This window comes from Netta rufina, assembly GCF_964035555.1.
Source record: "Netta rufina genome assembly, chromosome: 4".
NCBI lineage: Eukaryota > Metazoa > Chordata > Aves > Anseriformes > Anatidae > Netta > Netta rufina.
This window is the reverse complement of record NC_140127.1, coordinates 6,941,457-6,954,103: the sequence shown is the minus strand read 5'-3', so window position 1 is coordinate 6,954,103 and position 12,647 is coordinate 6,941,457. Positions and strand designations below refer to the sequence as shown.

At 40.3% G+C, this 12,647-nt stretch overlaps 1 protein-coding gene across 1 annotated transcript in view; it reads right to left on the bottom strand.

Annotated features, from left to right (window-relative positions):
- Positions 1-1,208: 1,208 nt before the first annotated feature.
- Positions 1,209-12,647, bottom strand: part of LOC311208967 (centromere-associated protein E-like) — a gene marked incomplete at both ends in the record, with an annotated part of 31,956 nt that continues 20,517 nt past the window's right edge. Inside the window, 13 exons of the mRNA XM_084286017.1 lie at positions 1,209-1,306; positions 2,189-2,448; positions 2,945-3,104; positions 3,618-3,715; positions 4,225-4,337; positions 4,887-5,090; positions 5,703-5,924; positions 7,124-7,333; positions 7,803-7,985; positions 9,160-9,372; positions 11,017-11,163; positions 11,246-11,446; positions 12,329-12,466. Of these exons, the coding sequence (XP_084142143.1) occupies positions 1,209-1,306; positions 2,189-2,448; positions 2,945-3,104; positions 3,618-3,715; positions 4,225-4,337; positions 4,887-5,090; positions 5,703-5,924; positions 7,124-7,333; positions 7,803-7,985; positions 9,160-9,372; positions 11,017-11,163; positions 11,246-11,446; positions 12,329-12,466 (2,247 nt within the window). The remainder of the gene's footprint in view (positions 1,307-2,188; positions 2,449-2,944; positions 3,105-3,617; positions 3,716-4,224; positions 4,338-4,886; positions 5,091-5,702; positions 5,925-7,123; positions 7,334-7,802; positions 7,986-9,159; positions 9,373-11,016; positions 11,164-11,245; positions 11,447-12,328; positions 12,467-12,647) is intronic.

The window sequence follows — 12,647 nt, the reverse complement described above, 5'->3', positions numbered from 1 at the left end:
ATAAGCTCACACCAGATCCAAGGCCACCCTAATAGTTTTCTTAATGAATTCAGAAAGCTGCCTGAATTCCAGCTGGGCACATTTCTGTGGGTAAACCTGGACACGCGCACAGGCACGTTCAGTCACATTATGCCACTCTTGAACTAAACAAAACACTGGTGACACAGATTTGTGCAACAGTAATTCACTGCACAAACTGACTGCAGAAAGCTGTAAGACAGACAAGCAGCATAATAATGATGAAAGGGGTAAGATTACTATCAAAGACTGTTTTTAGACTGAATATTATAATCAGCATCCCCAAATCGTACCATCATGTCTCCACAAAACCGAAGAGACCAGCAGAAATATTTTGAGATACTTAACACAAAGTTTATTGTCAAAACAAACCTTATACAGGACGTAAAAATAAGTTTCAAAATTCAGGTAGGCAGGATAGCAAAACAGTCTGCCGTACAGCCCTGATTACTATTTATTTTTCACTCACTAGAGTAACTGCAGCATCAATTAGATCCATTGGTTACTGCTTGGAAAAAAAATATTCAGATGTCACACTCCAAACAGGAAAGAGAAGTATGCTCAAAGATGATGCAAAAATACAAAGTTACTCCTGGCACCATAATTGACAGAGCTGCAGAAATATTGCATAGCGTTTAAGAGAAGTCCTTGATTTATTTTGTGCCTTAAAGAGGGAAAGTCCGTGATACAGAGGTTAAAGTTGTAGTAAAAGTGCAGTTTCCATGGTCTCAAAAAAAAGAGCAAGTATAAGACTTCTATATTGAGAAACAAAAAGTAACTAGTTAGAACAGAGAGATGTTGATTTGGAAAGAACTGAAGATACAAGCCACCCAGACGAGGGCTCTTGCAGGAACGCCAGAGAAGTTTGAGAAGCTTCACTGCAGCTTAGTTCGTGATTCATTCCTGTGTCCATTTTTCTTCAGTATGTTAGCTCTTCTTTTTTTGCTATCCTGAAAATAACCAAAGAAGAACATCAGCAGCGGGTTGCAGGCAACGTGACTGCTTTTTAATTTTTGTTCTTGTGCTGCAGCTTTGCCAGCTGGGGGAAGCAGCAGCAGCTCCAGGACAACAAGGGAACTGCAGCTGCCAGAGCTCTTCCCACAGCTGATGATTTAACCCGAAGGAACCGTCTTCCATATAGGCGGATTCTGGATGTTACCACTGCAAAGGCAGCTTACAACAGAATACCTTCACTGGGTAGTACAATCAGGGGCTTTATCTTTCTCTGAAGATCCAAACCACTGGCTAAGAGGTTGTTCTGTGGGCTCTGTTCCTGCAGGTGGCACATCTATAGAGAAGACAAGAACATTACAGAAATGCTTTCCCAGTTTCACAATTAGTATGAATACTGCAATTTAATCTCGACTAGGGTTTTAATAGTCAGCTACCAAAGCTCGCCTCCAAGAAGCATGGTGCTGCTAAGAAGTCTGTACTAGCATTAATGTGGCCATCACAAGAAATGCATTGAGTCATTCTTTCTGGAAGCCTGCCATTAATACCTTGAAAACTTGTTAAGTCTTTAGTATATCTGCAAGGGCCTTATAGGAGCTGCTAGAAGTGAGTTGATGAGGGCAGTAGTGCTAATGTGCTAGCACTGACAACTAGATTTCCCCAGAAGTTGCCAGGCCAGAGATGAGACAGCCTGACTAGGGCAGCTGTTACTGCAGCTGGAAGCTGCCAGACTAGGAGATTTCACATCGAAGACTAAAATCGACCACTCCAAAGAAATTTAGAAAAAAAAGTTAACCAGCAGTTAACTCTGAATAGATGACTGAGCAACCTGTGAGAATCAGTTTTGCCAGAAGCAGGTACTTAACTCAGGGAACGTCAGAAAGCAAAAGATGCTATAGCATCATCTGTCTGCTAGGAACGATACTCTGCCCAGTCACTTTGCAGTGATCGATCATCAACACTTTCACTGCAACAAAAGAAATATAAAGTTTGCCTAATCTTCATGAATGTTTTAAGTATTTGGGTGCTGTACAGCACATACAATCTTTTTGGCACCAGCTGGTCAGCCCTTCCACCAAGGTACTAACAAGGCATTCAAGAACAGTTTCCGTGAGAGTTTTGGGACCGAATGCAGGAAGCACAGGACACCTACTTTTACTTGAAGACCACTCCTTACATTTTGCCTCTCCTAATCTTAATCAGACACCATATTACATACCTGTTAGCGTACCTAAATTGGAATTATCAAAGAAATTTGTTGGACGCGTCAGTGGCAGAGGCTTTGATGCATCCTGAGTCACCGTTTCCTGAGAAATAGGCTCTTTAAAGGATGGATTTTGCTCTTTGAGGGAATCCAACACTTTCTTCGCTGGAGACCTTGGTACTGTCTCTCGAGTAGTCTCTCTCGAAGATTTTTCTTTCAGTTTTAGCGCTCTCTCTTTCCATTTTCTAAGTTCGTCTTTCAATTGAGCCTCATTACTGAACAAGGAAAAAAGATCACCAGCATTTAATTACAGAAAACATTAAACAACTCTTCAAAGTCAAGAAAAATGCCTGACAAGACAGTTCCTGCATGTTCCTGTATGACAATTCCCTTGACATACCACAGACGTGGCAATGCAAGCCCCCTTACCACGACCAAACGTGTATTCTTAGTTTTGGAGGCATAATTTTTTTTTTCTTCCCAAAAGCTAAAGAGATCCAAACAAAACGTGTTCTCCAGTTATTGATAAAAAGCATTTAAAATTCCATTCTCATGAATGGAATGAAAAAAAAACACAATTTAAAGCTTAAAAGCCATCAAGAAGTATACATACATACATCACCACCTTTAGAAGTTTAGATTTGCTAGACTCTTTCACATCTTACACTTAAAAATTCTCCACTTCTACAGACGTCCAGGAAAGAAACTGTAACAGCATAGGTTAAAGAGAAATGACTTAGTTAACGTGGTGCTTATTATCTGTATGCTTACCTTAGTAGATCATCAATTTGTTTCTTCATTTGCAAGTTCTCTTTCTGTAGCTTCGCTTGTTCAGATTTTAAAACAAGCACGTGTGTGCTCTGAACTATACCACTGCCACCACCACAAGTAAGGGGCTTTTGGTATTGCTGAGGAGTTTCTGTAGATACCACTAGAAAATAGTTTTATACAAAAGCACGTGTTACTTGGTCAGGGTTTCAAACCACGTCAATATTTCTCTTAGCCATGCTTATGCAAAATTCCTTCCCATAGCCTTGTATGTAAAACCTCACTAGGTTCGGAGTATCATTACAACAGCTCTTTTTTAAACCCACCATCAGTAATCACACTGCCAGGGAGATATTAAGGAGTTTATGTGATTAGTTATATCATGATTAGAACTAGAGAACTAGATATGGGAACGTAACCTACCACAACAGCAACCACAACCCAAGAAATAACAAACGAAACCAGGCAAGAACTGAAACCAGACAAGAACTGCTGTGATTCCAATACAGCCTATGTGCAGCTCCCGTGTTTCAGCCTTCCACCTCTTCCAAAGCATCCAACCCCTCTCATGGCCTTTTGAGGTAAAAGGCCTGCATCTAAGCCTAGAATTTAACCACACAACCTTAAAACCAGATGTTTAATATGAAACAATCCCTTATATTGATCCAGAATTTACCAGTAACGTCTTGATCTTGCTGTGCTCTTCTGAGTTCTTCTTTTAGCTTTCTTAACTGTTCTTCTTGGTGTTCTGCAACAGCTTTATAATTAGCAAGTCTGTATTGGTGGGCAGGGAGAGGGAAACAGAAAAATTTTAAGCTTAATAATTAAAGTTGCAAGAGACTTTGTTAATACGCTTGAAAATCAAACTAAGACAAATGTATTTGAAGTAAAACAAAACAAACTACATCTGGCTGCCAGTTAGATTTCAGGTGAAGTACAGAAAAGCAGAAGTTAAACTATTATTATTAAATTATTCTGTGTGCATCCTTTCTCTCCATTGAGCCTCAGAGCGCTCTCCATTGATGCCTTCCCCTCACAGTCGTCAGAACAGTTTGATTTATGGCTGAGCATAGGTTGGCTGAGAAATTTTGGTGGGTGCATGGGGATGGAGTTGGTTTGGTAAGCAACCTGACTGAGGTGCATGTGGCTTTTACTTTCTCTGGAATGCAGCTATGATAAAAACCTAGTAGACCCAAAGCTGAACGCTCACTTCTTATTCAGGGGTGTGGGGGTTAGGGAAGAGCTACCAGTTACAAACAAACCAAACAAACACGTGAACTTACTGCATATCAAAAATCTTTGATTGCTTCGTTCTGTCCATGTCATATCTTACCAATTGTGTTTTGAGATCATTAATTTCTTCTTTGTACAACTCAGCACCTTTATTTAATTTTTCCTGAAAATAAAACAAGACACCGACTATGAAGAAAAGCACCGAATACGGGGACTGCTTGCTTTGCACTTTTACTGCAATCTGCCAGAAGTTACAGGACAGAGCTGGAAGCAGGACGTTATTCCGGGCTAAGAACGCCCAGATCACTAACCAGTACCATAGCACCAGTTGCCATCTGAACTCTGGTATAATGAATGCACTCCAATTTTCAGCCAGTTTTGCTGACTTGCTTGCAGACGTCATCTGGGAATCTTGAACTAGCATGCCAATAGATTATGCAGAAAAAAACAGCCCATGCTTCAGTTTCAAAATTGGAAGTTTAAGAATGTTTCAGCAATATATCAGAAGCAATCAATTTAGCTTCTAATACCATAACATGGGTTCTAAATTTTGTCTCTGAAAGCAGCACCAGTAGCACATGAAACAGCATGCTACAACACGTGAGTAGAGTGCTTTTCTCTAAGAAAACCACACAGAACTACAAATTGACTTTACAGCGCTCTCTGCTTCCCTCGCTGTAAGAATGAAACTCGAAAATAATTTGACTCCTACCTGGAGACTCCGATTTTCTGCTAGGACAGTGCTGAGGCATTTCTCTGTCTCATTCAGTTTGGCTTCCAGCTGGGTGAGCTCACTCGTAGCTGCTTTTACTTTCATCTGTGCTTGTAACTGATCAATCCTGTCATCTTTTTCTCTGACATTTTTTTCCGCTTCCTTTACTATGTTTTCCAACTTTTGTATTTTTGCTTCCATAGCCTGTTGGGATATACCAACCGCTTATGAGCAGTAACACCAAGCCAAGAGTTATAACTATGTCCCTGCACAGCACAGGGTGATATTCTTCATCTAAACAAACAAAACAACAAACAAAAGAGGAGTTCCTATACAGTCTATAGCATTGTTCTCTTTCATCTGTTACTGTTCTGGGACATTCAACTCTAAAAAAACATGCTTTGAACACAAGTAACTGTGACATTAGAAGTATGGACAGAGGGCAAACGAGTGCAACCCCCACGAGTCATGACAATTTTTATCCAGCTTCCAGTCTGACACAGAGACTGCTGTATAGTTAATGAATATCACACTACAGGAACCTATACTTCGGAAATAACTGGGTGCGTTTACAGAGATTTATAAACTAACATCTGTGCATGTGTGCACACAGAAAACTGACCGTTAAATCACATCACAGGCAGAGTTCAAACTTCCACTTTTGGAAAAAAAGAAATCTACAAAACAAAGTCCATTGTGGGCCAGTGTATTGTGTGACAGATTTACAGTCATCAATCTTCATTTTCTCTTCAGTCGAAAGTACTCTCACTTAGAAAATAATCATAAAGTGGGTTTTCTTTAGAAAAATATTTGCACCTTTTTATCTTGTTCTGCAGCCTTCAAGCGGTTATGAAGTCTGTTGTTTTCTTCTTCTAGCAGAAGATGAGCAGAGCCACCAGGGGCCAGTTGTTCCTTAAGGGCGTTTAGTTCCTGAAGCAACTCTTCAGTTTTCTCTTTTGTCCGTTTATATTCAGCATCAGCATTTTTGCAGTAGTTGGAAGTTCTGTCATTCAACTCTGAATTAAGCGGAGAGAATGTCTGAAAAATCAGTAATGAAGAACAGATTAAATTTTGGAACCAGCTAGAAATAAGTGAAAAAGCAGCAAGTTTCTTAGCCTGTATTAATTTGAACTCAGTTGCACACTTGAAGACAGTTATTACCAAAAATGGAATTACTGACACTCAAATGATCAGAGCGCTGGAGTACCTCTCCTATGAAGACAGGTTGAGAGACCTCGGGTTGTTTAGCGCAGAGAAGAGAATGCTGTTTTGGTTGTAAAAGCTTTGATTCACAGAATGTCTACCAAAGAATTCTACCGGATTTCCCAATGCTGACAGGCTCTTAGGAAGAAGTCAAGGCTGACAAATAATTCTACAGAAGCAGCTTAACTCTTTGTCAGTAGGCTGAGAGTGAGTCACAACGTGTGCAGAAGGATGACGAGCTCTTCATAATCTACCCGAAAGAACAGCACGAACAGCCTAGTAACAAGCGTATGCTGGAAGTCAAGACAAATGCTGTTAAGAACTAGTCAGAGGTAGAGGAGTCCCTCCCACAGCCTGTCTTCCAAGAGGTCTCCGATGTGCTTATTAAAAGATGTCACCTCATGAAATGCTCTTCATGATTCACCTCAGACAGCAGAACAGACTTTTTCCCAGTTGTGGGTGGTATAAGGAAGAAAGAAGAGGGAAAGCACAGCTGAAAGACCTCTAGGATAATCTAGCTTTCTGAAGGTAGAAAAGGTGTGAGAATATCAATTACAATTAAGCTCTATCAAAAAAAACACAACAAAAAACACTTGAGCCATTCTAAAGGTGGTTTGAAAAGAACAGAATCTCGTAGGCAGAAAGCCCTCAGAATGTGACTGCATCAGGCTGCCAAGTTCTACAAGGAAGGTTGGAGTAACAGTTACGAACCTACAGTTTCTAAGATTCATTCTCTTTAAGAAAACCACACACAAAAACACCACCACATACACACAGAAAGCTATCTCCCCGAAAGTCTCTTTAAACACAAGTTTCCAAGTTTGAATGTAGGAGGAAGAAAGCCTGTAAAAATCTTCCAGGTATTCCTACATTTTACAGATAAATACGCCTATAGCCAGTGCTGTTGGATAAACTGAAAATAATTAAATGAGTAAACTTTAAGATAGCTTTTTGTGTTTGTTGTCAACCAGGTTACAGAGGTACTTGCAGAGTGCTTACACAAAACGTATTTCTTATTCATTAAGTTAATTTACCTTTGCTTTTGCAGTCCAGAACTTAATGACTTGTAAAAGCCTTTCATTATCTTTTCTTAGCGCTTCTTTCAGTTCTTCTGCATCACAGTGGAGTCCTGAACAAGCTTCCCAGAACCGTGCTGTTTCTTTTCCAGCCCTTTCTTCCTTCTGTAACTCTGCCTCTATGCTGAGAAGTTCACTTTCCATTTCTGATACGTCTTTGATAATATTCTTTAGAAAGAAGAGAGCAAGTTTAAGCATTGCCTTGATAACTACGCCTTTAATATAATTTTCGCCCCCTTAGGTATCCATACTTACAGTAAGTCTCTTTTAACACCTAATTATAGCATATTTACTAAGCTAAAATGAGTTTTGCTGTACCTTACTGGGAAAATTAGAAAACAATCCACATTCCTGGGGATAGGTGGGAAGGTGAAAGGAGAAAAAGTCAACGAATTGCTTCAAAAATCATCTTAGGATCAGGTAGTACGGATTCTAAAGGGCAAGTCAGTTAGAAACGCTTTATGAAACAGAGAAATCATTTTACGGAACTGGTGGCAATAAATAAATGTGAGTTCTGTGTTCCCCTCACCACACCGAGTTTAAACAGATAAAACCAATGCCCATCACGCTAGCACAACCACATTATGCCCTGTCTCAAAAGAAACAAGCCTGGCTGAAAAGTTGTTTCAACCGCTACCTCTGCATCCGAATGCAAACTCTGCAGCACTTCGCCGACGTTTACCACTCGAGCAGGTATTTCCTTCTGGGTCAAATGAAACTCCTTGAGACCCCGAATTTGAGCTTGCAGCTGATCTTGTTTTCTCTTTTCCTCAAGCAATTCCATTGCATACTTGTTCACAGTAGCATGATACTCCATTTTCTTTGAGCAAAGAAGATGGAATTGGAACTGTCGTAGAAGCACAGGACATACCAGTGAGTAAGCTTTAGAACGCTACCTTGCATCCAGCTCAAATTCCAGATTTTATCATTCAGTCTATTTATTCTCCTAGCGAATAGATGTTTAGGACAACTGAAACATGACTACGAAAACTACGTTCTCGTGTCCTATAGCAATGGCGTGTGAGACTTTCAGCTGGGTCGGCGTTTTCTTTTTTCAAGGAGTCCACAAAAAAAGAGCTTAAAAGGCTAAGACAGCCTGCTACGTATCTAGACTTTGGTTTTCAAAGTAGTTTTGTTATACTGATTTTATCCTAGAGTTGTTAGAGGTATGGAGTATGTATCACTGTGCTAATTTAAAGCTTTACTCTAGCCGAGTAAATCTAATCTTCAAGCCTAAACATCTCGAGCATAAAAGTTGAAAAACGTCTCTTGAAATAAGAAAAACATTAAATAGTCTCCATGAAGTTGGGAGATCATGTTCTTCAGAATAGTTGTTAACATTTTTAGTTAATAGGTAATCCTAAAATACAACTACTTGATATTTTTATTACCAGAATTCTCATCCCATCATTGTTCCGCACCACCAACCTAAACATTCACGGTAAATAAAGAAACCGAAACAAACCAAAAATACTATCTAGTTTGATGTGCTTCTGTTAATGCACACAAATTCTCTCTCAACCTCAATTTTTCCTGATAACTGGAATTTGTTTCTCCACTCAACTACAGATTGGGGAAGGTCTGCACGACCATAGAAGTTAAACTGCTTGGCAACTTTTCAGAACAAACATGCTCCTCCAAAGCATCTCGCACATCCTTCCTCTCCGATGAAATATGTGCTCAGGGGTCCATAATTTCATTTACAGACCACAGAGTACTTCTTTTCACACCAATGGAAATGGATTAACACTAATGAAATGTTGCTGTGCAAAGCAGCTGAACTATAGTCAAAAATTAAGGTTAGCTTATCTAAATAGCTCCAGTTTTCCAGGATTGTAATGGGCTTCGTGAATGCATGATTTACAGAAAACAAAAATCAAAGCTTGAGCATATACACAGAGTCCTTGCTGTTAGTACTGAGAGCTTCTCGGAAAAAGAAAGCGTGAAACAAAGCAACATGAAGCATCCACACATTCAGCATTTGAAGTCGGTACCTTGAGTCTGTCCAATAAACGCTGGAAATGAGTGTTTATTTTCTCATTTTCCATTTGAAGTCTTTTGACTTGCTTATTTTGTTCTGGTGAAAGCTGAGTCAGTATCGCAGCTATCACTGCTTTCTGGCTATTCAGATCCTCCTTCTTACGACAAGACATTGTGGAGAGACACTCATACCTCTTCTCCACACTTGGGAATAGCTCCAGAAGCTCCTAAATACAAATTAAGTAAATTCAGTCACAAGAAAGAGTCATTAGCTACGAACAGCAGCTTCACATCAGATTCCAGGTTAAGCCCCACAGAATGTTTTGGTTTTACAAAAAAGAAAAAAGCTAAGAGGACTAGACCTTCAAGTTTTGACTTGCCACAGCAGCATGACAAAAGCACTACAGCTGGGTCTGAAATGAAATTTGTTGCCTGTTCAGGAGTTCGCCACCGGGACTGCCCTCAGAGTGGGCTTTGAGTTGGTCTCCTGGCTCCTTTTGTGCGAGTCATGAGCAGGCCACGTAGGCCAAACAAGCTTCAAGGCACTCCTAGTGAACTGCAGCTCAGACGAGATACATGAAGCTAGATTACACTTTAAGGCACATGTAACAGCCTAAATTCATTGGCCAGTAGCACCTGTACCAGAAACAGACAAGAGCTCTCTCATTACAATACCTGTTTTTCCCCCCATCTCGTGCACTGAAGCAACGTGTGCTTTTTCAACATTAAAAGGAAAGAAAGCTTTTATACAGCAGCCCAGAACGTTTTCAATAGCCATGGGTGGCTCGGCTCAGAGTGCCATCGCGATGACTTCTGTGGCGACAGCAACATTTTACAGAAGAAACTCCCCCAGGGCAGTTAAGCTTCCTAGCATATATTCCCATAACCAAAGATTCCTTTTTTTTTTTTTGTACTGGTACCTGCACACGCATCCACAAACACTAATAAGGTAGCGAGAGAGGCTGTGCTAACATAGGTTTAGCAATGTGATTCAAGTTTTTTTTCCCCCCCTCCCCTAAAGGAGTTTCAAACTCCTTGTTTCTACCTGTGAAAGAGGTAGGAGCTCTCTAGTGACCACTAGGAAAGCTCCCAGCTACAAGTCAGAAGGGGAGACTACCATTAAAAGGTTATCAGCAGGTTTTTTGGTTTTGTTTTTTTACTTCCCTCATTATTAGTTCGTACTGCTGGTATAGCACAGAACCAGTGTGAATGGAGAAAGCTACGTGGCTGATTTCTCACTTTCGTTCCTTTCTTCATCACTCCTGGTGATGACTGAAGCAGCCCTCAGCATGCTTCTGGCAGGTATAGGATGATGTCTGATCGTGCTGCACAGACGTGCAGACTGCAATAAATACGATGGTAACCTCTAAAGTACTTCATACCTCCATAAAGCTGGTTTATTTAGGCTTTTGAGAGTTTAGTAGTGGCTCTTGCATTTGTGAGACATACTCAGGATTGTTAATTAACAAAGAATTAGAGGAACTTCTTATTTTGATGAGAGAAGCTATTTAGTGAAACCAATTTAATGGAAATCAATTTACTTCTGGGGGCGGGATGCACCGAAGAGAGAACTTGAGGGATTTTGAAAAACAAAACAAAACAGGGAAGCTGCTCCAAATAAAAATAGGTGATACAGGCGACTGGACAGTAAATCGAGCGAGATGTCTCAATTGAGAAGTTCAGTTTGACTTTCCCAGGACAGGCTGCACTGTCACCGAAGAGCAACCACAAACCAACCAATCCCGTGGTGTGTAGTATCTTAGCAAGAGATGCAATCCCATTAGCACATGCTGCGTGGAAGCAAGGTTTATGCTCTGGAACAAGTGGTACTAAGTTTTAACGTGTACCCTTACATAAACAGGGTAGTTTACCTTAATTCGCATGGTTTTTGCCTTCAGGCTGTCATCATCCGTCTGTTCTGCGTTATCCAGTGCATCCACTTGAACAGACGCGTCGCTCAGGCTTCTCTCCTTCAGTTTACTTAGAGCACATTCCAGTTTAGCACTCGTTTCAATATACTAAAATAAATACATGCATATTTAGGTACCATTCAAGAAGATAAATTATTCCTAACCCAGGTATGCAACTTGCAACACCAACCATCTCAGAGGATTTTTGCAATTCCACGTTGAGCTGGTCCCGCTCACACCTGGTGTCCTGAAGAAGTTTTTGTAGCTCATCTTTTTCTTCACTAATGGATGAGATTTGTTCTTTAAGCTGAGAAGAATGACTAGTTCTCTCAGCCAATAGCTGGTCTTTTTCACTTGATACACTATCTAGTGTCTCAGTTAACTGTTGAATCTATAGTGATGGAGAAAAACAAGAACTGGGTTTGTCCTCGTCTCTACACTTCACTGTCAAGTACTAAAATTAGTCGTGTCAAATACGATTTCCAGTAATTCTAAAATTCACATTAGCAGCAAGAGAAGTTTAAACATGAATTTCAGTTTTCTAATCACTCAAAGAATAAATAAGAGAAATAGCATTACATCCAGAGAGCTCTGCTCTAGTCAACTCTGGTTTCCGCTAAAGCAAGAGGAAAACATGTAAGGTAAATGCATTTTGACTGCTTCAGGAAAATCGAAAAACTAGCAAGAGACAGAGACAATTCCATAGTCCATCCATCTGTTCTAATCAGTTGATCAACAACACATACGCCAGCTTGGAGCAATCCTTCGTTCTACTGTTTGATCTACAAAGGAAGAGTTTGGCAGGTGAAAAGCAAAGAAATGAAAACCGCAAAAAGATCGAGCTGGGAAGAGCCAAGTGGCAGCATTTGCTGAATAACAGCCAGTTTGAAAGCGTGCAAAGCACCAAGGATTCGAAGCCCACTTAAGTTCAAACAGCCTATGTGGTGCCTTTTAAAGTCTCAACCAACACACACAGAGTCACCGTCATATCAAACCTGGACAAGTTGGACAAATCTGTGTCCAGTCCAGTGGAGCAGCCAACCCAGCTGGCTATAAGGTTGACACGAGTCCAGGATGGCACTTCTAAATATCGCTAAATAAACATTTACAAATCCTCTCGTGTTCATGCTTACGTCACACAACAGTGATAGGCTGACAATTTAAAATTAAATTGGGCTTGTCTTGAGCAAAAACTTAGCTCATCAGGGATGAAACGTCAGAAAACATAATTGTGGAGGAGCTAGCTAAAAACCTAAGCTCCTAAGCTCCTCACCTTACTTGTTAGGCTGTCCTGTACAATCTCTGACCTCCTCTGAACCTTTAACAGATGTTCCTCCCTTTCTTCAGCTTTGATCTTCTCATTGCTGAGGAGTTCTTGCTGCCGCTTCAATTCCTTTTCTGTTTCAAGAAGCTGGAGTAAAAACAGAAAGAGGTTTCACATATCCAAACTCAGATATTAGCTGGATCTAATTCTAACACACCAGACCATTCAATATTTCATACGAGTCAAAATACTTAACAGAAACAGAAGTTGCTTTAGTTTAAAAAGTTGCAGATTTTGTCTTTGAACAGTTCTCCTAAATAAAACCTAC